General features: G+C 42.2%; 1 protein-coding gene across 4 annotated transcripts; it reads right to left on the bottom strand.

Moving 5' to 3' along the window:
* Positions 1-1,802: 1,802 nt before the first annotated feature.
* LOC108716610 (cystatin) lies at positions 1,803-27,433 on the bottom strand. 4 transcript variants are annotated; one of them, XM_018262864.2, is made up of 4 exons: positions 27,354-27,433; positions 18,008-18,228; positions 3,540-3,653; positions 1,803-2,234 (listed from the first exon to the last, which is right to left on the bottom strand). In XM_018262864.2, the coding sequence occupies exons 2-4, from the start codon at positions 18,218-18,220 to the stop codon at positions 2,151-2,153; spliced, it is 411 nt and encodes a 136-aa protein (XP_018118353.1). In that variant the 5' UTR covers positions 18,221-18,228; positions 27,354-27,433; the 3' UTR covers positions 1,803-2,150. The 4 variants fall into 4 exon arrangements, with proteins under 4 accessions (XP_018118353.1, XP_018118352.1, XP_018118351.1 ...); XM_018262863.2 differs by having other exon boundaries at positions 27,307-27,395; XM_018262862.2 differs by lacking the exon at positions 27,354-27,433 and adding an exon at positions 22,208-22,438.
* Between the last annotated feature and the right edge of the window lie 250 nt (positions 27,434-27,683).

Genomic DNA, 27,683 nt, shown 5'->3' on the forward strand with positions numbered 1-27,683 from the left:
AATTTCCTCAGTTACAGTTTATTAGCTGGCGCTCACTGGTGTGGTTTGTTCTACTGGGGATTATATAGATATGTAGTATATTCCCTATACTGCAACCTTATTTCTGTCATTCAGTATATTGAGCCCAAATGATTTTCCAAAAACCATTGACAGGCCATCCCCGCTAACACTGTTCAGTTAATAACATTTTATTGAAAATAATAGCCACCATGTCCATCTGTATCTAATCCAAACTGAGTGGCCTAGACTAATTGAGTTTTGTCCCTAGTAGACAGCCTACTGTCAACATCCGACCTCGCTTTACGGCCCTAGTGACTGCTATTCAGAAAAATCGCCAGCGTAAAAACACACGCGGCGATCTTTTTTCTATTGTCGCTCGAAATCGCCTAGCGAGGCAATTTCGAGCGACAGTAGAGAAAAGATCGCCGCGTGTGTTTTTACGCTGGCGATTTTTCGCGATTCCCCATAGACGCCAGCGCAAAAGTTTCCCCAGCGATTGCGGCTTAAAAGTCGCGGCGAAAAGTCGCCGCGAGTCAAATCGCGGCGCTATCGCCTAGTGTGGCCTTAGCCTAAACCAGGGGTCCCCAATCTTTTTTACCCATGAGCCACATTAAAATGTAAAAAGCGGTGGGGAACAACTCAAGCATGACAAAAGTTCATAGGGATGCCAAATAAGGGCTCTGATTGACTATTTAGTAGCCCCTATGTGGACTTTCCTACAGGAGACTCTGTTTGGCAGTACACCTGGTTTTATGCAATCAAACCCTGTTAAAGGAACAGTAACATCATAATGGTGTTATCCGCTATTCACTATTTAACCTGTGCCATGTAGCCTTTTTCCATTTCCACCATTGTTACACACCAGCTTGTTTATATGAACTATAGTAGTGTTTCTGAAGCAGACAGATCAGTTTTACCAGTGCAGGGCAACAGTACATGATATTTTTAATTACTTTAAACACTTTAATTTTTTGGTGTTACTGTTCCTTCATGGAGTTAATTGGGCTGGATAGTTTTGTATTATCTGCAAACACTGATACATTACTTACAATACCCTCCCCTAAGTCATTAATGAACAAGTTAAATAAAAGTGGACCCAATACCGAGCCCTGGGGGATCCCACTAAGAACCTTACTCCAAGTAGAGAATGTCCCATTAACAACCACCCTCTGTACCCGATCCTGTAGCCAGTTTCCTATCCACGTGCAAACGATTTCATTAAGCCCAACAGACCTTACTTTAGAAAGCAGTCGTTTGTGGGGCACAGTATCAAACGCTTTGGCAAAATCCAAATAGATCACATCTACTGCCCCCCACTGTCCAGCATCTTACTTACCTCATCATAAAAAGCAATCACATTTGTCTGACATGACCTATCCTTCATAAAGCCATGCTGATCATAATGTCATTAACTAGGACAACATTTTGAATGTGATCCCTTAGCAAGCCTTCATATAATTTGCCCACCACAGATGTCAAGCTTACTGGCCTATAATTGCCAGGCTGTACATGAATAATTGTCAGAATTGTTAGGCCACCATACATGTAAGAGATATTGTACGTTCTATTAACAGGGATGTATAGTTTATTTCTCTTGGTACATACACCAGTGTGGCTTATCTGGATTTGATGCAAAACTCCAAGTTAGAAATATCCCTGTTATCCCCACCAACATGCCTATCCATGCCTATTTTGGTTTTCCAGTGTAAACTCAGGATTTGTGACCTCTAAATGACTGGCAGAAGTTTTATGATGGCTCTGAATAAACAGTTTTCTCAAATATTTTTACAGGCTGCAAATTATTGACGTGTTAGCTAGATTTTAATTTAAATGGCTCTGCAAATTTCCACAAATACAACAGGAAAAAAATTAAAGACAGGGCAATAAGTGAAAAAACTGAGTTGGAACCATTCTTTTTCACACTGATAGCTTCGCATTAATCACAGAGAACCATCCCAGAGATTTCCAAATAAGTTGCTCTTTTTAAATAAGGCTTACAAACACTGCACTGGAATGTTTCCATCTCAGTTCTTCTACCTATTGATCCTTGTATAATGCATATAGTAAAGGTTATTACAGTGCAGTTTAATGAATACAATCCGTGTAGCAAGTGATATTTAATTCAAAGTTGTCTGTGCAGTAGTTTGGATTCAAGCTGCCTCACAGTTACTCTCTGAAAGAGACATCTCATTTCTCCATGACACCACATAAACTTTAAATGTGCAGATCTGAGCCTGTAATAGATAACAAAACAAAAGATTGTTAGTATAATGATTTGTACATACAATGTATAATCATTATAAAATCAAAGTATAATCTTTATAAAATCAGTCTGATTGCGCACACTGATAACGCATATGGAACCCTTGCACTGACTAGGACACAAAACGGCCCTATGGTTCGAATATTATTTCCAGATTTGTAACATGAAAATCAGGTCAGCTAAACTGCATTTAATTTACATTAAAATTATATTGGAAATAAAAATAATAAAGAGAATGAAGTTCAGTAGTTAATGTACAGTTGTACAGAGATTGTGACCGTATGGGTGCTTAATGGGTCGGAAGATAAGTACCCCTTTGTACTGATTTGCTCCGTGCCCTCACTCCATACAACTAAACCCCCTTCCACTTATGTGTAGGTTACTGCAGCGGAGCAGAGGTCGGCTGAAAATGTCTGTTTTTATATTTTTAGACCAACCTCTGCTGCATGTGCCTGCACGCAAGCAGCTTAGGTGAATGGAGCTGGGGCAGAGTGTGACTGCATCGCTCAGCCTGACAAAATACAAAGGCTGAGGGGCAGTACAGCCAACATTCTGGAGGTTAATTTACTAAACTCAGAATTTATCTCATTATTTTGTTTAAAAAACCACGACCAAACTCCCATTCCCGATTTGACATTATTTATTATTTATAAACTCAAGTAAATCTGATTTTTTTTTCCCCCCGAAACACTTGATTTCTTTGGGCTTTTGCTCGAAAAGCCAAATTTTGGGGATTTTCGGGCTAAACATAGTAAACCATGATATCTTCAAATTGAGATTTGTGCCTCTCTCATTGACTTATACAGGACCTTGACAGGTCTGAGATGGCGGATTTTTGGATTCTGGCTTTTTGTAGCATCGGGGTATAATAAATCTCTAAAAATTACAGTTTTTTCCACTAAAAATTACAGTTCTTGCCCCAAAAACAGACCAGATACATTTGAGATTTAGTAAAAACCCCCTCTGTGTTCCCTTGGCCTTAGTGTACAATTGCAATCTCAAAGATCCATATTTATGGTTTACAGTTAACATAGCCAGCACTGTTTTTTTTTGTTTTCTGTAAATGTGTTTCTTTCATTGTGGCAGCAATAATATCACAGTAGTGATTGGCCCTGCTAATTCAATGACAGTAAGGACAAAAGTCCCCCTGCAAACACTGTACATTGTTTTCAGGCACAAACACTTTTTAATTGGAGGACAGTGTTCCTTTATTCCAGCAAAAGAGCCAGCTGAAACTTTTCAGAAAAATAATTGAATTAGATCGCCAGTGTTGTACCTCAGCATCATTGCCTTGTTCCAGCTCACAGGACTCTAGGTTATGTTCAGCATTTTTCCGACAAGATGTTACACCAATTTTCATTTTCAAAAAGTAGTTTACTCCAGCAACAACCTGCAAATGAATTAAAGTAGATGGAGATACTAAATAAAGTATTTAATATAAATATACATAAGTGCCAAATTATTTTATATAATCACAATCAATCCATCTAACGTGTGGTAAATGAATATTTGTATCTTACTGCTGCTTTTCATGTCCATAAAGAGCTTGGATCACAAATATAAAGAGGCAGATTAAGGGCAGAGACACACACGCTCAGATTCAGGGCGACTAATCTCCCTGAACTGCCTCCCGCCAGCTAGAATCGAAATCCCTGATTCTGAGCGTGTGTCTCTCCATACATGGCCAGATATAAGCTGCTGACAGATTAAGTGCCCATGGGGCCCTCCGATAGGCTTCCCTGATCAATATCTGGCAGAAGGTCAGCCGGATGTCGATCAGTCCGGTTTAATAATCCCATCAGATCGAGGACACCATTGTTGATGTGGTCCTCGATAGGGATGGGCGAATAAATTCGCCATGGTTAAATTCGCGGCGAATTTCTGCGTTTCGCCGCGGGCGAATTTTTCGCGAAATTGCGGCAAAAATTCGCCTCCGCGACTCGTTTCGCCGCGCGTCGAAATTTTCGTCGCGCGACGAGCCGCGACGCCGCTAATGCGCGTCAAAACAAAAAGACGCGCGACAAACTAAACATCACCCACAGCAGCCAATAAGATGTGAGCCATCCCTGAGCCAACCCACTGGCTATATAAGGAGCTGCAGAGGCGGCCATTACTCGTGGCGTTTCTGGTAGAGGTAGAGAGAGCAGGATAGTGAGAGATTTGTGTGTGATTTAGCTAGTGGAGATTGTGTAGAGAGCTTTTTTTTTTTCTGAGTCAGTGCAAGTGGAGGTTGTGGATTTCAGTTTACTGTTTTCCCTCTTCTGCTTGCCTGCTCACCACCCAATAGCCCTTTTTAGGGCTAACTGTCTTTGTCTTTGTCTGTGCTGGTGTGTGTACTCCTTGTGGGTGCACACTTCTGCTGAGGGGATTTAGTTGAGGGTTTTATTTTTTTCTCCTTTCCTTCCCCGAAATATCCAAACCCCCCCCTTATATATATATATTTTTTTTTAAGTTTAGTTGCCCAATATGACGGGCCGTGGGAGAGGGGGGATGGGTGGTGGTGGTGGTGGTGGGAAGAAGGGTGGGTTAGGGATGGGTGGTGGTGGTGGTGGTGGGAAGAAGGGTGGCCGAGGAAGAGGCCGTGGTGCTGGCCGTGGGCATCCAACCCCACAACAGCCATGTGCCATGCCCAGTCTGGGCACTGTAAATCAGTCGCAGCACAAGCTGCCATCAAAGCAGCTGCCATCACAGCAGCAGCTGCAACAACAACAGCAGCAGCTGCAACAACAACAGCAGCAGCTGCAACAACAACAGCAGCAGCAGCTGCAACAACAGCAGCAGCAGCTGCAACAACAGCAGCAGCAAATGCCACAGCAGCAGGTGGCTGTGGGTCGCAGCAGCGGGGCAACTGGTCCACGTAGGACTGTGCCCGATTTTTTTGCCACTGCTTCGCGACCCATACGGTCGCAGCAGGCAGAGGCAGTGGTAGACTGGCTGACCCAGGCTACCTCATCTGCAGCAGGCACCAGTGAGCGGCAGGAGGTGGCATCACCTGCTAGCTCAGTGTGGGATGACACCCCATCCCTCTTATTTGATCCTGAGGTGGACTTGGGCCCAGACACCCTGGATCTTTTTGATGATCAGGCAGGAATGGGGGGGGCATTCATGTCTGATGAAGAGGAGGAGGTGGTCATGTCACAGCCCACATCAATAGGGGATATTGGGCAGGGTCCCCTTATGGCAGGGCAGCAAGTTGCTGGTGTGGGGTCAGACACCAGCATGCTGGATGTGGGTATTGATGCCATGTATGATGCAGGGTCTGGTCTGGGGGAGGACGATGACAGGGACAGACCCTGGGAGCCGGCTCCAGAGGATAACAGCAGCAGTTCAGGGGGGAACTGTTTGTTGTTGATGAGGATGAAGAGCCGGCTCCACCGACCACTGCTAGTGGGGGCAGGCAACAGGGCAGCACTGCGCCTAGGTCCAAAGCCTATGTGCGTACGGGTGGGGACCATCCTCAACCCTCCACAGCAGGCAAGGCAGTGGCCCGCACTTCAGCAGTGTGGGCTTTTTTCACGTGCCAGGCAGAGGACCAGGCAATAGCAGTGTGCCAGCTCTGCCGGCAGAAGGTTCGAAGGGGGCAGGCAGGGTCACATATGGGAACATCAGCTTTAAGTTCCCATATGAAACGTCATCACAGGATGACGTGGGAGCAGCACCAAAGTGGCAGGGCACCGGGTGGCAGTGGTGCTTCCTGTCCACCTCCTCCCATTCCTCAGGGAAGAGGTGCTAGCTCCCCAGACCCTGCAGCAGGTGAAGAGGATTCTGGGGCTCACAGTCGGAGGCAGCCACTGTGTAGCTCAGCCTCTTCTGCAGCCTCCTCCTCCTCAATGCGGCCCCTGTCCCGCCAGGTTTCCCTCCCCCAGTTCCTCAGCCGCAAGACGCCTCTCTCCCCCAGCCACCCCCAAGTGCAGAGGCTTAATGGCTGCCTGGCAAAGCTTCTGGCAGTGCAGCTGCTGCCCTATCAGCTAGTCGAAGCAGCCCCCTTCCGACAGCTGATGGCTTGCGCTGCCCCTAACTGGCGGATCCCCAGCCGCCATTATTTTGCCAGGAAGGCCGTCCCTGCCATCCACCAGCATGTGGTTGAGAATGTGTCCCTGTCGCTGGATCATGCTGTTGGCGGCAGGGTGCACTGCACCACTGACACGTGGACCAGCAGGCATGGGCAGGGGAGGTACATAACCTACACTGCGCACTGGGTCACCCTCATGAGTGCTGGGGAGGGTGCAAGCCGGGGCGCTCCCCTCAGGCTACAGGTGCCTCCCCGTGGGGTACAGGGCAAACCCCACATGTCCACCTCCTCCTCCTCCACTATGGATGAGCCACCCCTGAAGCGTCCCCGCAGCTACGCTTCAGTGCAGCACAGGCGATGTCAGGCTGTGCTGCAACTCCTCTCCCTGGGCGAGAGGAGTCATACTGCACCTGAGCTCATGGCTGCCTTCCAGACTCAGGTGCAGCGGTGGTTCACTCCCCGCCAGCTCCAAGCAGGTAATATTGTTTGCGACAACGGTCGCAACCTGCTGGCCGCCATCCGCCTAGGGCACCTGACCCACATGCCTTGCTTTGCACATGTCCTCAACCTTGTGGTGCAGCGCTTCCTCAAGAGCTACCAAGGGTTGGGTGACATGCTGGAGAAGGTACGTAGGGTATGTGCCCATTTTCGCAGGTCCCCCACCGCTAGCGCGTCTTTGGCACGGATGCAGCGGCAGCATAGTCTGCCACCCCACCGGCTCATCTGTGACCTGCCGACGCGCTGGAATTCCACCCTGCACATGGTGGAGCGCCTCGTAGAGCAGCGCTGGGCGGTCAGCAATTACCTGCTGGAGCACAGTGCCAGGGGTACTCAGGGGGCAGATTTGGGGGTACTTTAGTGCAGAGCAGTGGCAGCAAATGAGGCAGCTCTGCCAAGTACTTGCCCCCTTTGAGCAGGCGACACGCTTTGTTAGCAGGGACAATGCGTGTCTTAGCGATGTCATACCCCTGGTGTTCCTCCTCAAGCGCACGTTGGATGGGCTGCTAGAGGAGGGTGACGTGCCTGAGGAGGAGGAGGAGGAGAGTAGGCCCCGTAGGCAGGCAGAGGGGGCTGAGGAGGAGATGGTGCCCGATGAGGAGGATGAGGGAGAGGAGGACTGGGTGCCTGCGCAGCATGGGGAGCAGGGCACATGCCACCCAACCACCCCAGCTATTGTCCGCGGCTGGGAGGGTACAGAGCAGGGGCAGGTCGAGCCAGATGACCTGCTGCATCTGGAGGGCAGTCAAGAAGAGGTTGGTCGGGGGCACCTCTTTTACATGGCTGCCCATATGCAGACTTGCCTCCGAAGCGATCCCCGGGTCTGTTCTATCAAAGACCGGGAGGATTATTGGGTGGCTACTTTGCTTGACCCACGGTACAAGGGAAAGGTGGGGGAGTTCCTTGTACCCAGCCAGAGAGAGAGGAGGATGGGTCAATTGAGGAAGGCTCTGTGCTCAAAATTAGTGGAGGCCTTCCCCCAGTCTGACACTTCTCAGGCCTCCACTACTCCACACACCCAGCAGAGACGGGGGCCTAGCAGCAGCAGCAGCAGCAAGGGCGGAGATCTCATGGGTGTGTGGAAGAGCTTTTTCGAGCCTCAACGGCCAGCAGCAGGCCCAGTCAGCACCCAAAGCCACCACCAGCAGCGGGTGGAGCATATGGTGGCTGACTACATGGGGTCAGTCAGCGTGCAGGATGCCATTCGCCCTGACGATGACCCCATGCATTATTGGGTCTCGAGGCTCGACCAGTGGCCAGAACTGGCACAGTACGCTCTGGAGGTGCTGGCTTGCCCCCCTGCCAGTGTCCTGTCAGAGCGTGTCTTCAGTGCCGCAGGTGGGGTGGTCACTGAGAAGCGGACACGGCTATCCACTGGCAGCGTGGATAAGCTGACATTCATTAAAATGAATGAGGCATGGATAAGCGGGGATATCCAAGTGCCCATTGCAGACAGCAGAGACTAGCCTCCTCTCCTCCTTCTCCTCCATAGATTTATCCTCCTCTCTCCATTGCTGCCCATACTCTCCTCCTCAGTGGTATTGCCCATTCCCCATCTGTCTGCACCTGCTGCCCTTGCTGCTGCTGCTGCTGCTGTAGCCTGCTACTAGCCCTAGTAGTACTGCTGCTGTGCTGCATTGTCTGCAATTTTTTTATGGTGGGGGCCTATCAAAGCTCCTACTGCTATCGTAGATACTACTGCTGCATTGTCGGCAAATTTTTTTAGTAGTTGAGGCCTAACATGGCCTCTAAATATGTTTCTTCGAATACTGCCACATTGTTGGCTAATTTCTTCTGGTTGAGGCCTAACATGGCTTCTAAAAATGTTTCTACGAATACTGCCACATTGTTGGCTAATTTCTTCTGGTTGAGGCCTAACATGGCTTCTAAATATGTTGCTTATAATTTTGCCGCTAAGTTGGCTAATTTCTTCTGGTTGAGGCCTAACATGGCTTCTAAAAATGTTTCTTCGAATACTGCCACATTGTTGGCTAATTTCTTCTGGTTGAGGCCTAACATGGCTTCTAAATATGTTGCTTACAATTTTGCCGCTAAGTTGGCTAATTTCTTCTGGTTGAGGCCTAACATGGCTTCTAAAAATGTTTCTTCGAATACTGCCACATTGTTGGCTAATTTCTTCTGGTTGAGGCCTAACATGGCTTCTAAATATTTTTCTTACAATTTTGCGGCTAATGTCTTCTGTTTGGGGCCTGCCTCATTTAATTCTTCTGGCTCTAATATTGAGTTGATTAAAAGTTACAAGTTACAAAATGACTGTTGCTGCCACTGCTGTTGCTATTAATGCCTCGTTATTTGGCAAAAGTCTTCTCTGTTTGGGGCCTGCCTCATTTAATTCTTCTGGCTCTAATATAGAGTTGATTGAAATTTACAACATGACTGTTGTTGCCGCTGCTGTTGCTACTAATGCCTCATTATTTGGCAAACGTCTTCTGTTTGGGGCCTGCCTCATTTAATTCTTCTGGCTCTAATATAGAGTTGATTGAAATTTACAACATGACTGTTGTTGCCGCTGCTGTTGCTACTAATGCCTCATTATTTGGCAAACGTCTTCTGTTTGGGGCCTGCCTCATTTAATTCTTCTGGCTCTAATATAGAGTTGATTGAAATTTACAACATGACTGTTGTTGCCGCTGCTGTTGCTACTAATGCCTCATTATTTGGCAAACGTCTTCTGTTTGGGGCCTGCCTCATTTAATTCTTCTGGCTCTAATATAGAGTTGATTAAAAGTTACAAGTTACAAAATGACTGTTGCTGCCACTGCTGTTGCTATTAATGCCTCGTTATTTGGCAAAAGTCTTCTCTGTTTGGGGCCTGCCTCATTTAATTCTTCTGGCTCTAATATAGAGTTGATTGAAATTTACAACATGACTGTTGTTGCCGCTGCTGTTGCTATTAATGCCTCGTTATTTGGCAAAAGTCTTCTGTTTGGGGCCTGCCTCATTTAATTCTTCTGGCTCTAATATAGAGTTGATTAAAAGTTACAAGTTACAAAATGACTGTTGCTGCCACTGCTGTTGCTATTAATGCCTCGTTATTTGGCAAAAGTCTTCTCTGTTTGGGGCCTGCCTCATTTAATTCTTCTGGCTCTAATATAGAGTTGATTGAAATTTACAACATGACTGTTGTTGCCGCTGCTGTTGCTATTAATGCCTCGTTATTTGGCAAAAGTCTTCTCTGTTTGGGGCCTGCCTCATTTAATTCTTCTGGCTCTAATATAGAGTTGATTGAAATTTACAACATGACTGTTGTTGCCGCTGCTGTTGCTACTAATGCCTCATTATTTGGCAAAACTCTGGTGGGTGTCTATCAAGGCTCCTACTGCTGTTGCTGACACTACTGCTGCATTGTCGGCAATTTTTTTTGTAGTTGAGGCCTATCATGGCTTCTAAAAATGTTTCTTCGAATACTGCCATATTGTTGGCTAAATTTTTTCTGAGGGTTGAGGCCTATCATGGCTTCTAAAAATGTTTCTTCGAATACTGCCACATTGTTGGCTAATTTCTTCTGGGGGTTGAGGCCTATCATGGCTTCTAAAAATGTTTCTTCGAATACTGCCACATTGTTGGCTAATTTCTTCTGGGGTTGAGGCCTATCATGGCTTCTAAAAATGTTTCTTCGAATACTGCCATATTGTTGGCTAAATTTTTCTGAGGGTTGAGGCCTATCATGGCTTCTAAAAATGTTTTTTCGAATACTGCCATATTGTTGGCTAATTTCTTCTGGGGGTTGAGGCCTATCATGGCTTCTAAAAATGTTTTTTCGAATACTGCCATATTGTTGGCTAATTTCTTCTGGGGGTTGAGGCCTATCATGGCTTCTAAAAATGTTTCTTCGAATACTGCCACATTGTTGGCTAATTTCTTCTGGTGGTTGAGGCCTATCATGGCTTCTAAAAAAGGTTTCTTCGAATACTGCCACATTGTTGGCTAATTTCTTCTGGGGGTTGAGGCCTATCATGGCTTCTAAAAATGTTTCTTCGAATACTGCCACATTGTTGGCTAATTTCTTCTGGGGGTTGAGGCCTATCATGGCTTCTAAAAAAGGTTTCTTCGAATACTGCCACATTGTTGGCTAATTTCTTCTGGGGGTTGAGGCCTAACATGGCTTCTAAAACTGTTTCTTCGAATACTGCCATATTGTTGGCTAATTTTTTCTGGGGGTTGAGGCCTATCATGGCTTCTAAATAGGTTGCTTGTAATTTTGCCGCTAAGTTGGCTAATGTCTTCTGGTGGTTGAGGCCTATCATGGCTTCTAAAAATGTTTCTTCGAATACAGCCCCATTGTTTGGCTAATTTCTTCTGGGGGTTGAGGCCTGCCTCATTTAATTCTTCTGGCTCTAATAAAATTCATTACAACAATGCTTGCTGCTTGGTTGTCAAATGTATTCACACTATTATTACCCCTGAAACGACTGCGGCCAAAAGTCCTTTGCCTCTGTCATTATTCTTTCTTTTGAAATGATAGGAGTGCTCTAAAAAATGTATACAGGGAGGGCATGTGTGTATAGCAGTAACTGAGTGGAACATAGGTGCGAATTGCTCTTCCCATTGATTCCAAAGCAAAACATGGCATATATACATTCATCACTGTGTACAAAAGTAAGGGAAATGTTTTAATGGTAGTCCCAAAGCCATGTCTGGTCTGGGAGTCAAAATAGGCCCTTGCATTCAAATTACACAGAGGCCCAAACAGGCCCCAAACATCAGCCTAGTAAATTTGACTGGAAACCAACCAACCTGGCAACCCTGGCTGACACAAACATAGCCATAAACTCTGCTTAAATTCATGCTGTAAGTAATAATTTAGATTGAATTTGTCCTCTATGAATGCTTTTGTCCTTGAGTTAAATAAACGAGACAACACAGTTTGCTTAATGGAAAGAGGAATTTCATTCCTAGATGATGTCCATCTTACATCCCACTTTCAGCTGCATCTGCTATTTTGCGACTTTCAACTTCACAAGCAGTCTTGTCCCAGTTTGCTGTCCATAACCTTCAAAGAGAACAAACGCCATCCTTTGTTTCCAAACACTTTACACAACGTATTCATAGATCCAGTGCAAAGCCCTTAAAGGGGTGGTTCACCTTTAAGGAAACTTTTAGTATGCAATAGTATGGCAAATTCTAAGCAACTTTTAATTTGGTTTTATTGTTTGCCTTTTTCTTCTAAGTTCTGACTCTTTGCAGCTTTTAAATGTGGGTCAATGAGTTGACCCCAACTAAAAAGCAAATACTATGTCAGGCTACAAACGTATTGTTAGTCATTGCTACTTTTTTACATTTAGGCCTCTCCTATTCATATTCCAGTCTCTTATTTAAATCAATGTATGATTGCTAGGGGAATAATGTTACTTCTAATAGTGCCTAATTGCCAAATATAGTGTGACTTAATATCATAATTTATTTTAAAAAATCAATGTATTTGAGTGTTACAGTAGTCAATTTATCAATTTCGTCGCCGTCGCGACGAGGTTCGTCGCCGCCGCGACGAGGTTCGTCGCCGCCGCGACGAGGTTCGTCGCCGCCGCGACGAGGTTCGTCGCCGCGCGACGAGGTTCGTCGCCGCGCGACGACATTCGGCGCGCGCCATATCAAAACTGTGTTTGCGCATGCGCGCGCGTGCGTCATGTGACGCGCGTCGTGTGCGCGCACGCGTCATGTGACGCGCGTCATGCGCGCGTCAAAAATGGGCGTCGCCACTATAAATAGCCCCGCCCGTGCTTACATTTTTAGGAGTGCAGTTTGAAAATGGCAGGACCTGGCATGATGAACCGGGACCAGCTGCGGTACTTCGTCAGGTACCTGCACCAGGAGGGATACGACAATATCCCTCCTGGAGTGAGAGGAATCCAGGCGCTCCGAAGGAGCATAATGGATCGGCTGAGGCGCAGGCTGCGGAGGGAGTACCACCTGCGCTTAAGTTTGCGGGAGCTCCAGAGGATCTGGAGCGACTTGAAAAGGCGCCACAGCGCATTTGTAGATGAGCTGCGCGTGGAGGTGGAAGGTAGAGTTATTTAAAAAGAAAACATCTTATAATGATTTGCTATTTTACAGCAAAAATGTATTTAAGTGAATGCTGTAATTAGGATTGGAACAGTTGACTTTGACTGACTGACATAATTGCAGACAAGTTAGATAACAAGTAAATGAGCTGTCAAATGGAGATTATTTAAAAAGATTATAATATTTATTTAAATGCAATACATGAGTTTCCCTTCTTAACTACAATAAAGCCACTTGATTCCTATTTATTTTGGTATTTTGGAGCAAATGTGTATTTGTTTAGGCCTGTGACAAGGCTAATAAGAATTTTACTTCACTTAAAGGTAGATTTATTTAAACATAATAAATAGGTTTCCCTTCTTAACTACAATAAAGCCACTTGATCAGGCTCGGATCTGTGGAAAGGTCACCAAGGCCCGGGCCTAGGGCTGGAAGATTTTAGGGTGGCGGCATGCTGCCCAACCACACCCATATTGGTTCAGAAAAACTGGGGATGCACAGGAGATACAATAGTTTCCCATGCAGCAATCCCCATTGCTCCTGTCCAGATGATAAAAATTTGCCCGAATAAAGGGGAGGGGACAGGGGCGACGAATGGCAGTGGGCCTAGGGGTGCCTACTATGTAAATCTTGCCCTGCACTTGATTCCTATTTATTTTGGTATTTTGGAGCAAATGTGTATTTGTTTAGGCCTGTGACAAGGCTAATAAGAATTTTACTTCACATAAAGGTAGATTTATTTAAACGGAAAAAATAGGTTTCCCTTCTTAACTACAATAAAGTTAATTTTCCTGTAGTTACAACATGACACCTTATCCTGTATAATTTATACTGTACAAATGCAATTGCTGTGTTACTCAAACTGAAATTTATTCATTGCCAGCTGAATGGATCCAAGATGATCCTGATGATGGGGAAGTACCACCACCACCACCACCACCACCTGACCAGGCAGCACCGCCTGCACCTGATGAGGCAGCACCGCCTCCACCTGATGAGGCAGCACCGCCTCCACCACCTGTCCAGGCGGCACCACCACCTCACCAGGCGGCACCACCAGCGGACGACCAGGGGCTCAGTGTAGGCACTCAGACAGAGCATGCCTACTATGACCAGACTGAGCTCCTGGTCACAATAGCTCATCAAGTTAATGCCATGCGGCAGGAGCTGGGAGAGCTCAGGGACATGGTTGAGTCCGGGCAGAGGGTAGTTCCTCCTCCTCCTCCTCCTCCACTTTAATTTATTTATTTAATCTTGCAGCACCCGTTGTGCTATGTTGTAAATTAAAATTTTTTTTTATATCTCTATATTTTGAGTTCATTTTTCATTTGACTAAACTAATACTCACATGGTACTTGGAATTGTTTGGATTCTAATAACACAACGATGACTATTCTTAATCGTAGTCATTAAAATTACATTACATAGTATTTCAGAATCATTACAATAACATGATGTAAATATAAGGTTCATTCACATAAACATATGGTTTATTCATTTTTATCTGAGATACAAAGCATCCAGATACTATCTGCTCAGATTTATTAGTTGTACTTGTGTTAGTAATCTACTATTAGATATATGAAGTACAGATGGTACTTTTTGGTTAAACAGTGATATAGAGTAGTAGTAGATACCATTACCAGTTGACCAGAGGTAATGTGAAAAAATCCACAAACGTTAAAAGTTTAAGAAACTTGCAAAATGGGAGCCATTTTTTCAAGATAGGAGTCCTCTAACAATGCAGGGCATGTGTGTAGCAGTATACTAAGTGAAACACGCATGTGTATTGGTCTTCCCATGGAGTCCAATCCAATTCAGCACATTCAGACACAAAGCAAAAGATACCATGTTCATTTATCATCACAGACTACAAAGCTTGAAACTAAGGGGAAAATTTTTATTTGTAGGCCCAAAGATGAAAAAAGGTTATACAAACAAAACACCCATAGAAGATGGGCTTCATCAAATTGCACTGCGCGTCAAAAATAACGTCGCGCGTTAAAACACATACTTGCGTCCGCGACAAAATATTTCGACGCGCGACAAAATCGGGCCGCGCGACTCGTTTCGCGAATTTTTCGCCGTTTCGCGAATTTCGCTGGAAATTCGCGAATTATTCGGCGAAGCGAAACGCGACAGATTCGCCCATCACTAGTCCTCGATTCTACTGCCGGTTTTCTCCTCGTTATGATCGATTGTTGGGCCCTAGGGCTTGAAGGTGGGCATTTCGGGAAGAGATATGCTCGTTTACGACCTCCCCAAATGAGAGGATCTCCATATGTATGGCCAGCTTTAGGCTCTTGCCACACATTAAGTTTTGGGTACCATAGTCCACTTAGCAACAATGATCAGTCTTCCAATTCCTTTGACTTGAATTTAAAATGTGCTCTCTATAGCACATTCTTGTTCCTGTATGCGGTTACTGTTCTGTAACTCTGCTTTTTTTCTGTGATGCCAGTTTACTGGCACAAATGCCATAACAGAGCATTTCATATTGAAATAAATGCAGAGAAGGGAGTGATGGCTGCATCATTCAAAACTCATGTTGTCTTGCTACTGTCTTGAATATTTAATCATAGTAAGTTTAAATTTTCTACCTGTCTAGTAACTCAAAGCAACAAATCAGCGTTTACTGGGTAGCCGTTTGAAAACACGCACCTTACTGGACGCTATGGGTTACTAGAGCAAATATTAGACCTTTTATTGCATTACTCGATATGTAGTGTCATATTAAATGGTTCTCTTGGACTCCAACTTCAACTAAACTATAATGACACAGTATATATTTTTTGTACACCATTTATGAGGTTTTACAACTAGATCATTCAAATGTATGTAACTTTGCTAAAAAGTCATAAATTATAATAATAATTATTAAAAAGCCCAAACTATGGGAAAAAAAGCAAACAATAATGAGAAAAACAAGTAGACTGGGTACGTAGACTAGTTCACTGGTTTCTGTGTTGACAGACGTATGTTATGGTTGTCATGAACTGTCCAATACTGAATGTATTTATTCAATGAGTGAATGCCACTGCCAAGGCGGTCTGCTTTCATCACTTCTTATATCAAGGCGTTAAAGGCTATTGAACATGTGTAATTCCAGCCATTACACCTCTTTAAGCACTAAACCCACCCCTAAAATATCAGTGGCCTTTTGAGGTTCTAGACACAAGAACATTAAGAAATAGGTTATGTTCTGCAATTGCAACATTTAAGCATATTACCTTTCAGTATGTCCGTGTCAATAAACATCATAATTGTTTTTGTGGCCAACACAATGTTTGATTGGACTTATTGAACTCATTGGTCATCCAACTTATATATGATACACTTGCTGGCCTTAATAGTGTCCTATGAGGAGCCACCTTATCTACACAGGGTGTCTCTTTTCTAACACAATGGTCATTGTTACTGTTGTGTTATTATTGATGGGATCCTATATACTATGTGTGGTTCTTTCTGCACTTCCTCCTATATATCTTAGTTTGTGGCCTTATGGATTGCTAAGGATGATTTTCTTTGGAAGCTTATGTGTATAGAAAACGGATCCGCACACACACTGGTTAATGCAGTCGGGGAGTATCCACTTTTATTCAGCCACCAAACATTCAACGTTTCGGGCGTGAACACCCACCCTTCATCAGGAAGGGAAACGCACCACCAGTTGCAGGATTGGTGAACTACAGGTGTGCGGTAGGAGAAATTACATTGTTTCTTTGGAAGCTACCATGCTCAAGCTAATTGTTTGTGCATTGTTTTTCCTTCAACTATAGCACTATAGCCAAACTTCTTAAATTTGATTAAAGTGTGATATAAGCATGGAAATCTTGATATGTCAGATAACATCAAGTTAACTGATGTAGTGCTAGAATGGATTAGAGCAGCCCTGTCCAACTTCTGGGGTGGAGGGCTGAAAATAGAAGCCAATGTTGACCACTCCCCTTTTTAAACCACACCGATATTGTCAAAAAATGTAAAGACCATACCCACATTAATGGTGCTAGCAATAAAAACTCAGTGGTTGGTGTTCACTGCAGGGATATCTCTCATCACTTATATGTAAAAAACTTTATTATATCATATTAATACCCTTAAATCTATTTGCCTCCTCCTACCCTGTAGACAGTACAGCAACTCCAATGCACACGATCAAACACCTTGGGGACCTCCTAACAAGTATATCCAAATGATAAACCACCACCAGATTCTCCTACAGGGAGAGAATGGTACACATAGACAGCATAGGGCAGGCAGAATTCAGCATACACAGGCAAAGAATGGCACACCCAGGCAGAATAGGGCACACACAGAGTAGGACAGGTAGGGTCATATGCACCCCTTAGGCTGCCAGTTGGGACAGTACTGGATTAGAGAATCCTGCTTTAGTGATCTAAAGGGATGCAAAACTGTCTGTTTTAGCTCAGATTTACATCACCATAAGGCTTCAGATGCAATTGAGCAAGTGAATTGGCAGAGTTAGAATCCTGCAAAACGGTGCTGGGATCTGGCTGAACCCCTCGAAAAGTTAGGGAAACTTTTCTAATGGTCACTTTTTAGGAATACGTAAGTCTACATCTTCCAGTAAGCTTTAAGCAATATGTCAGAATGTTGGGAACTGTGGGCCAGCAACAACAGGGTAATGTATTACCTGTTGTAAACAATAAGGATATTATAACTCATCTTGTTGTTCCATGACCATATAAAGACAGAAGGCCAAATTCTTTTATACAACATGGAACTCCTACTTCTAATATCTTTATATTAGAAGATATGAGCACATTATTCTTTATAATGCACAAGTGTCAGTGAAACGTGACACATATCCAATGTATCCCTAAGCACTGTTTATATAGTAAGATATAAGGATATTATAATTTACCGAGGAGACATTACAAGGCCAAACTCCGAGGTGACTTCTAACATCCTCGTATTTTGCAACAGGGGGTACTTTATTTATTATAATACGCAAGTGTCAGTGAGTCATGTGACAGAAATTACATTAAGCTCTAATTATAACTGATGACATTACGAAGCACCATTTATAAGGATATAATTTCCAGGCTACTCATGGCTCTTGTGAATTAGTCTTCAGCTATAATTACACACAACACATATGCTATATACTGTAAAAGTATTACATTTCTAAGGCATCAGCACCATTCTGAAAGACCTATAGATCACTTTCGGCATCTCTGATGAATTACCTGGCTTTCAACTGATATCATTTGTACTAGTTTGTAGAGCCGCACATCATTTGACATCCGATTAAACTTTTCCAGGGCAAAGGTGGTAGCATTCTTAACTTCCTCAGTATTAGGATTAGTAGTTACTGGAGCACCCACCAACATCCCGCTGGGTACCACTGTTGCCAACAATGCAAAAGAGAGTGCAAGGCCAAGGTACAAACTTGAAGCCATGATGCAACCTATATACCAAGAAAAAAAGAGAAAAGTATTAAAGAAGAATATTAATGGAGATGGTGTACTTTTTTGGTTACTTTAAATGTGTCTATTTGTCATTAACCCTAAAAAGTGTTAGTGGTTTGTAGTAATGTATCTCAGGGTACAGGGTACTTAGCGTGCTTAGGTCTGTGATTGCCAAACCGCTTAATTTTTCAGGATTCATTGAGGTCTGGCATGGTGCAGAGAGACTAGCGAATTGCTAGCGAATGCGGCGACGCTATTCAAAAAGGGATCCCGTTCTCAGCCTTAAAACTATATGCTAGTTAGTCTAACGTCAGTGGTAGGAAAGCTTTTCGAAGGGTTAATAAAGGATAAGATACTGGACTTCATAGCAAATCATAATACTATGAGTTTCTACCAACATGGTTTTATGCGTTATAGAACTTGCCAGACTCTTTTTATGAGAAGGTAAGCAGGGACCTCGATTCTGGGATGGCAGTGGATGTGATTTACTTTGCTAAAGCATTTGATTCAGTGACACAGAAGTTGCTGATTCTGTTAATGCCTTTAAGAATGTCTTGGATGATTTATTGGGCAGACATAATATCAAAGGCTATTGTGATACTAAACTCTATAGTTAGTATATGTATGGGTATATATAATTTATATGAAAGTATGGAGGGTTGTGTTTATGGATGCTGGGTTTTCATTTGGAGGGGTTGAACTTGATGGACTTTGTCTTTTTTTCAACCCGATTTAACTATGTAACTATGTAGAACATTGTATATATATGAGAATATAAGAACATTATAGTAACTTGCCTATTTCTGTGTAGCTCTAATCTATCCATGATACTCAAAATTTACATCAATGTGCTTGCTATAGCTGTTCCTTGAGTAAACTCATCCTATAATAAAAGTACTCACCATAAATTGTAATTAAAAAGAATATATATTCATATATATATATATATATATATATATATATATATATATATATATATATATATATATATATATATATATATATATATATATATATATATATATATATATTCATTATAACAGGCTACAGTTGTTCATTAGGAGTCAGCAAAAGAGAAAAAAAAAGAAAACAGGTCACCATTATGGAATGGTATTTTATATACTTTTCAATGAGAATTCAACCATAAAGTTAAAAAACCCCTACCCTACATAAAAAATTTCTCCCAACTGTGCATGCGCCACCACGCCGGTCTCATTCTAAAGATTTCCGAAGAGAAGAAGATATCGCCCATGAACTCTGATGCCTGAATCTGCTACCCCTAGGGGCATTTGCCCGGGGTAACATTTAGGCTGGGGGGAGGAGGGAGAGGGGTCTATGTAGGGTAGGGGGGTAGGGTTTCTTTAACTTTAGGGTTGAATTCTCCTTTAAGGAAAAGGATGCGCCAGGCGTCCCCGCAGCACCACCACTAGACCGCTAAGTATTCTCACAGAAACCCCAAACATATCAACATTCAGGATGTTCTACAGGTAAACATCATATTATGGGATTTAAAGAAATCAGAAAAGTACAGTGCATCTACTGATACAAAAAAAGTCTCAGCTCTCATGAGATTATTCTCTTTAGACAAGGACTGGAAGGCAAATGCAGTAATACCGCCCTTCTTATCTTCCTCCATTAATTGAAAATTGTTTTGTTTTGCCATCCACCATGACTCAAGATACAATTCAGGACAGATACCGTGTGTGAATCACCCTTACGTCAGTCTGCTTGCTTGCAATAAAGGGATTTCATTGTATGTTTTGGAATTTGACACGACTGATCTTAAGAAAGCAGAAGTACACTTCTGGTATCTGATGCTAGAAATAATTGTGTTTTAGGCCTCCAGTGATTATCACATTAACACAGAAGATGTAGGATTCTCACTGGAGGGTGAAACTACTTGCATTAAGTGGGCTGCTCGCCCTAAAAACTTGAGGAAACATTTATTGATTTGGTATTGCTTCTGGAATCCATTCATAGCATGCTTTGCCTTGGTAATGTGTGACTATGCTGGGAGTTGTAGTTCAGGAAAATTTTAGTGGAGCAATACGGTTATGGAAAGTTATGACCTCCTTTTCTTCTAGCCTGGGTTCCATTTTTATCTAAGGGGCAATGTATTCTTCTGTAGCAATTCATGTCGTGTCCCGCAGAAAAAAAATGAACGTTATCTGTATCCTTTCCTATGTATAATATCACACTGGAGGGGACACGTGTTTTAGAGCACTGAAGGTACGCTGGAAGGGTTACTTTTGTGCACACTAGGGTGGAAAATTGAGAGTAAGGACTATCATTCTATAAATAATATTCAAGTCAGGGGGGGGATAGGGACACCAGCATGCCTTCTTTAACTGATCCCTCATGAATACAGAGCTGCTGAATGCAGGCAATGCTGTATTCATGGTGGCACAGGACCTTGTACTTTATTCAAGATCACAAACTCCTGTGCCTGGCCTGTTACCTGTCACTCTTTTTGTTTTTTTCCCCTGGTGATAAATGACTCCATACATGTTTTTTTCCTACAGCAGAAACAGCTGATCCTGACTGTCCAAACTACTATTGACTTTAGGCAGCAACCTGTCACTGTTTGTACAATTGGATTTTGGAACGGAAATGCACATTTAGGCCAAAATCTGCCTGTACCTGTCACGCAGGGGCAATCCTGTTAATTTTGCTGCCTGAGGCAACCTTCCTTTTGCCGCCCCCCACGACACTCACCTCCTCAGCGCCGGAGGGGGTCCGGGGCAGTCCACGTGGTGATGGAGGGGTCAGGGCTGTTCACATTGCTAGTGCAGAGGGCGCAATTACACTCTCTGCACTAGAAGAGCCAAATTTCCGGGTTGAAAATCAGAAATTCGGTAACCAGGGGGGCGCTGCCGTCTGAGGTGAGTGCCTCAACTCGCCTCATTGGTGGAGCGCCCCTATGCCTGTGGTGACAGACAGTAGCTATGAAATTCAGTATTGGGCTGTACAGATACTGTCATTTCTGCATTTCTTTGCCAGCATAAAAAACACAATGGTTTGTAGTTTGAGAATATTGCCTGCCAGTGCCATTACTGCCAAGGCCTGTGTGGTCAGTGGATATCGAGAAGCAACAACAACTATAGCTGCCTCAGAGGATCAAATCTAGAAAGCAAACCTGGTACTTTCATGGACATTCACTGCTCTGCTTCCAGCAAAGGCTGCTCTTTCTCTCCCTCACAAGCTTACGGTCACACACGCTCTGCTAACAGTAGAAGAAAATAAGTAAAATTACCTGGATGAGCTGAATTCCCCCACTTGCTCTAATCAAAACAACGCTCCTTTAACACTTGTGAAAGTTGACTAAACCCGTGTACTGGCTGTACTGGCAATTTCAAGAGCTATAGCAGGAACAGGCATTTCTGGTTATAGCACCGCCCTGGCCACTCCCACTAATAATTTTACCCTTCAGTAACCACCGACAGGAATAAGAATACCGGAACCAGTAGGAAAAGAAGTACAGCTCTGCCTTAAGAAGCACACTTTATTCCACACAGTACAAGACTGACTATCCCTTTAAAGGGAAATGCAGGTATAGGATCCATTATCCAGAAACCCATTATCCAGACATCATTATAGACTCCATTATAATGAAATAATTCACTTTTTTAAAAAAAAATCGTATTTCCTTTTTCTCTATAATAATAAAACCGTAGCTTGAACTTGATACTAACTAAGATAAAATTAACCCTTATTTGAGTCAAAACAATCCTATTGGGGTTATTTAATGTTGGGCTAGCTAGGATCATAGCCACGGCACAGTGTAAGCACAAAATGGAGTCTGACACCACCTTAATGTTGTTAATAAATGCTGTTAATTAATGCTGTTAATACAGCTTGGCCCGGCTTTTATTAGGAACAAAATCAACCGATTAAGCATACTTGCTTCACATAGGATTAGCAGTCCCAATTCAACACCCACATTGGTGTACCCAGTAACACAATACATCCAGCACTTACAGCCTTGGACATCACAAGTCCCAGAATCCTCTGTTAGACTCTCACTTAACACAGTCTCTTAGAAGGGGTTTTCTGTTCCTTTATCCGGTCACTTGGAGCTCGCTCCAGCACTTCAGCTCAGCGGGAAAAACACACAGATTCCTCCCAAGCTGCTCACACACAACTCCCTCCAGCACAAGGAGGTATCTAGGGGGCACTCACGTTCCTCCAGCACAAGGAGGTATCTAGGGGGCACTCACGTTCCTCCAGCACAAGGAGGTATCTAGGGGGCACTCACGTTCCTCCAGCACAAGAAGGTATCCAGGGGGCATGGAGGTGTAGTCCCACACCTCGTTTTAACTGAAGTCCACCTGCAGCCTAATCACATAGGTACCTCTAGCAAGGCAGCTGCAAAACCCTAAATGGAGTAAGGAATGGAAGGCCACCCTGCTCTCCACCATTCACTCCAGGGGGCAGATTTACTAAAGGGCGAAGTGGCTGACACTATCGACCCTTCACCAGCGTTGCCACCCGCAGGGACAATCACTAACAGGCGCAGGCACCAATTCGCTATCGAACGGGACCGTTGCTAGAATTCATTCGCACTCTATCACCAGACGACTTTCCACTGATTTTACTGAACGTTACCTCTTTCGCCAGAGTTGATTTCGTCACCTAAGACCAGGCGAAAGTGTTAAAAAGAAGCTTACTTCATATCCTGTGAGCCGAAAATGCATTAAAGTTCAAAAAAACGCTGGCGACTTTTCCTTTTTTTAAGCGGGATTTGTCATCTGAGATGACAAAATAAATACAGCCACACTTGCTGCAGAAACATATATTTTCCATGGAGTTTAATTGTTTGCCAGTCTACCACTGGTGAAAAATAGACAAAATCACAATCTTTTCCAACACATCTCTTACAATATGTAAATTATTTTTTAGGGGCCTATTTACTAAAACTAAAAAACTTGTTTTTCATAAAACAGTCGACCTGAACTCATTTATCGATAATTTTCCTTGAAAACGTCTGAGCGAAAAAACTTTGTGACAAAATCAAGTGTCAATTTGTATTGTACGATTGAAGCTCCAAAAACACAATTTTATTGATTTGTCTCTGCGAAAACTAGACTTCATCGGATTATCGGATTGAAACCCTGGTTTAATCGGATTATCCAGTGCAGAGCATGATGTCAAGAAACAACTTCAGGGACATCTGACATTAACTTCTACATGACCTCGACAGATTTGAGATGGAGTATTTTTGGATTTGGATTTTTGGCAGCTTTGGGGTATAATAAAATCTCAAAAAATTTAGTTTTTATATCTTTTTATATCTTCGGTTTCCATAAATATAACCAACTGAGCTGTTTGCTGCTTTCAACCTCTTATAATATCTCCCTTAATAAATTAAAATTTTAAAGTTTTAGAGCAATTAAAAAACACATTTTAGAGTCATGTATGTATGTATTGGACAGAGAGCCTTTTTAAATTAGTGTTTGTAATGAGTAGAAAATAGGCATATAAAGTGCGAGGTGGTGGGAAGTCATTTTGCCACTTCGCCGATTTACTAAGGGTCCCTGGTGTAAATTCGCTAGCGAAGGAGATAGACTGTAACGCTACTTTGCACTCTAACGCCAGGCGAATTTTCGATCTGGCGAATGGACGTAACTACGCTAATTCACAAAGATGCGGATTTTTCTGAACGTTACCTCTTGCGCCAGCTCAGACCAGGCGAAATGCAATAGAGTAGATAGGCGTTGGTTCAAAAGTACTAAAAAACGCTGGTGTCTTTTACTTTTTACAGGGTGATAGGCTGAAAAAGATTGTAAATTTATTTTTGGGTTCCCTCCTTCCCCCCTACATTTCCTTACATATGGCACCTAACTATACAGTGGGCACATGTATAGGGTAACATAACAACTCTATTTTATTTTATTAAGGTTCCCTGGCCTTGTGTAGTGTAATGTATTTGCTGCTACATATACGTCCATTGTACTTTAACTTCCCGCTGTATGCTAATTAGGCATCGCTAGCGTAACTTCGAACTGCTTATCGTATTATCGCTAGCGCAACTTCGCTAGCTTTCAGAACCCTGGATGCAACTTCCGATTTTTGTGAACTAGCTTTGTTCTGGCGAATCTACGCCTGGCGAAGTGTTGCGATGTGAGCGAAGCCAGAACAGGTGGATTTTCGGAGGTGAGTGAATTTGCCCCATAGTGTGTACTGCAAGGTAGAGATTTGTTATTTTATTTACATAAGATGAACATATTGTTTCACTCAGAAAGGTAATTTTTTGTACAAAACCATTAGCCTAAAAACATGCTGAACTGTTACGTTTCCTGTAACCCTTGAAAGGGACATAGTACAAAAAAACAAAACTCGTTTGTCCTCTATTTTTCCCCCTGGATTAATTAGATTTCTTATGCGACATTTCTTGCAAGATGACAAGTATATTATATGAAATACGCCCTGTAATTATGGTATTACATAAAAAGCTCACAGTACATTAATTGTTCAGTAGCATAATGTCCTCAACAAATAACTTGTGACTGAAGCTGGATCAACATTTTCATATCAGATTCCAGTGACCTTTTTCCAAGGTATTTTGGTGTCTTGTGCAGTGGCCTGTAGCAGTGGGCTGTAATCTTTGTCGAGTTCAGATACAATTTTCTTGTAATATTCTAGGTAAAGAACACCATATAAACTGTAACATAATGCAAAATGACATCTAGTATTTCATACAACTCTGTGCTCTGTATTATTTTGCAGTAGATTTTCTTCAGTTTCCATAAATATAACCAAATGAGCTGTTTGCTGCTTTCTTGCACATGCAGGATCATTTGCGGAAAGTAATTTGCACCCAAGCAATGGTGCACATACTATTTGTGAAACCACAACAGTTAAAATATATATATATATATATATATATATATATATATATATATATATATATATATATATATATATATATATATATATATATATATATAAATATATATATATATATAAAACAAAAAAAACTTCCGCACACATAGGTCTTGATAAGTGAAAAAAAGCTGGTAGATTTTTTTCTCTTATCAAGACCTATGTGTGCGGAAGTTTTTTTTATTTTATAGATATGAATTTTTGTCCAGCACCTAGGCATTAACATGGCTATCTGAGTGCACCTATCTAGTTATATGTATATATATATATATATATATATATATATATATATATATATATATATATATATATATATATATATATATATATATATATATGTATATGTATATATAAGTTTGTGAGTTTTACTTTGAAAGCAGCAAGTAAGTTGCAGGTAAAACTTAGTCCCTTTGTAAAATGTATAATGAAGCAATAGAATTCTTAATGAATCAAATGAAAATTGAGCATAGGACTGGCCAGATATGGGATGACTTTGACGTAGTTGGCCAGCTTAAATATATTGCAATTTATGGACAAACAATCCCTTTTGTTTAAAGGGTAAGGCATTTTTCAGTAGCAGTATGTACAAAATGTCGCTGTCTTAAATATATTGATAATGGGTTGAGTGCAGAGGACTCTTGTATTTGTCTATATATATGTATATATATACATTTTATTTGTCATCATATCATATTCCCTTATTCAAAACCTGTGCAATGAATTACGTTTGAACATACTTTTTACCTATTGTTTTAATTACAAAACATCTATGTTTATTATTTTTTAGCTACCCAGGGCAAACAGGGAAACTAAAGCTACTTCATATTGCTGAAAAGTTGATAATTAGATTAACTACAGTTAGGCCCATAAATATTTGGACAGAGACAACTTTTTTCTAATTTTGGTTCTGAACCTCAAAGTATCTACCTTACAAGGACCAAACATTAAGCTGCATATTTATCAAGGGTCGAATTTAGAGTTAATGGGAGTTTATAAAAACTCCCATAAACTCGAAATTCGAAAAAAACAACCAATTTAAATTTATTAAAAATTTAACATTTTTAAATTCCAGTGAATAGGATAGACTTTTCACGAAAAAATGTATTATAAAATTATTTTTTTCAAAAGTCCACCAAACTACTCCAAATTGACTGTAGGAGGTCATAGGCTAAAACACCAATTTGGCCGTTTTTAGATGGCGAATAGTCAAATTTGAATTCTTAAAAGGACAGTACATGATACATTTCAAAATTCGAATTTTTTTAAATTCAAATGTAATTTGGACTATTCCCTAGCTGAATTACACAAAAATAAACTCGAAATTTAAATTGTCAATTTGACCCTTGATAAATCTGCCCCTAAGTAGCTCTCCCTTCCTAAACTCTTCATAAAAAAGGCAGAAAGGATACATTAATAAAAAATTGTTAAAATTAGACTTTTGAGAATATTTTTTCTCATTTCAGGCACAATATTTCTTAATGGCCAAATAATGTATAGAAAACTTTTTTTAAAAATAATTTTTAATACAATAATACCATAGGGAAAGGGTTCTTGTACTTTTAAGCCATCCCAGCTAATATCTGATCAAACCTTTATCAGATATTGGTCACTGAAGTCATCATATTAGTTAGGAGTTTGGTAGCAGAACAAACAGTGTTATGCTTCAACATGTCACCTACCTATTCCTATTTTTCCTATTATTACATTTTCCTCCTGTTCTCTCTATATATCTATATAATACACAAAAGCAATGAATATCCTATAAATTATATCCTTATAAACGGTGAGTAGTGATGTCATTTCTGTCACATGACTCACTAAAATTTGTGTATTATAATAAATAAAGTACCCCCAGTTGTAAAATATAAGGATATTAGAAGTTACCTCGGAGTTCCATGACCTGTATAAAAACACTCGGCCTTCGGCCTCGTGTTTTTATATGGTCATGAAACTCCTCGGTAACTAATAATATCCTTATATTTTACAAGAGGGGGTACTTTATTCACTATATAATCTACAGTCTGGTCATTTCCCTATGGGACCAGACTGTAAATTATATCCCTATAAACGGCGCGTTCTGGCGTCAGAACGCGCCGAAGCTTAAAGTGACAGCACTTGCAGCTGCTGCTCTCTCCCTGCAACGTTCTCTCCACTCGTAACCCCCCCCACCTGTCTTCCACACATAACTCTCTTACTTTACAGGCGCGCTGCTTCTGTCCCTCTCAACTATCGTCGCTCTTACTTTACTTTCAGGTCTCTCTCTCCCAGCCCCTCCGTCTCCGGTTTCCTGCTTCGCTCCGCCCACCCATGATGCCTCTCCTACGGAACGCATTTTAGGACATGCTGCGCACAAATACCTTTGCTGCATGCGTTGTCCTATGCCTTTTCTATAGCTCTTTCTCCTCCTCACAGTCTCTCGCTCCCCCTCCCACCATGGCAAAGTCTCTCTCTCCCTCTAAGGTTCAGCGGCCCCTCCCATCCCCCGTGTCCAGTCTCACTCGTGTTGCTTTTCCTCAAGGCAGGTAAAAAGGCAGAGCTGATGATCTCACCCAAGGCAGGTAAAACTAAAAAA

This window comes from Xenopus laevis, chromosome 5L, assembly GCF_017654675.1.
Source record: "Xenopus laevis strain J_2021 chromosome 5L, Xenopus_laevis_v10.1, whole genome shotgun sequence".
NCBI lineage: Eukaryota > Metazoa > Chordata > Amphibia > Anura > Pipidae > Xenopus > Xenopus laevis.

What these genes read in the sequence shown, in the direction of transcription:
- LOC108716610 (XM_018262864.2), bottom strand. Translation starts at nt 18,220, where the DNA reads ATGGCTTCAAGTTTGTACCTTGGCCTTGCACTCTCTTTTGCATTGTTG. An exon ending in TGATATCAGTTGAAAGCCAG is followed by an intron (nt 3,654 to 18,007) that starts GTAATTCATCAG and finishes ATTCATTTGCAG; the next exon opens with GTTGTTGCTGGAGTAAACTA. An exon ending in AACAAGGCAATGATGCTGAG is followed by an intron (nt 2,235 to 3,539) that starts GTACAACACTGG and finishes TATCTATTACAG; the next exon opens with GCTCAGATCTGCACATTTAA.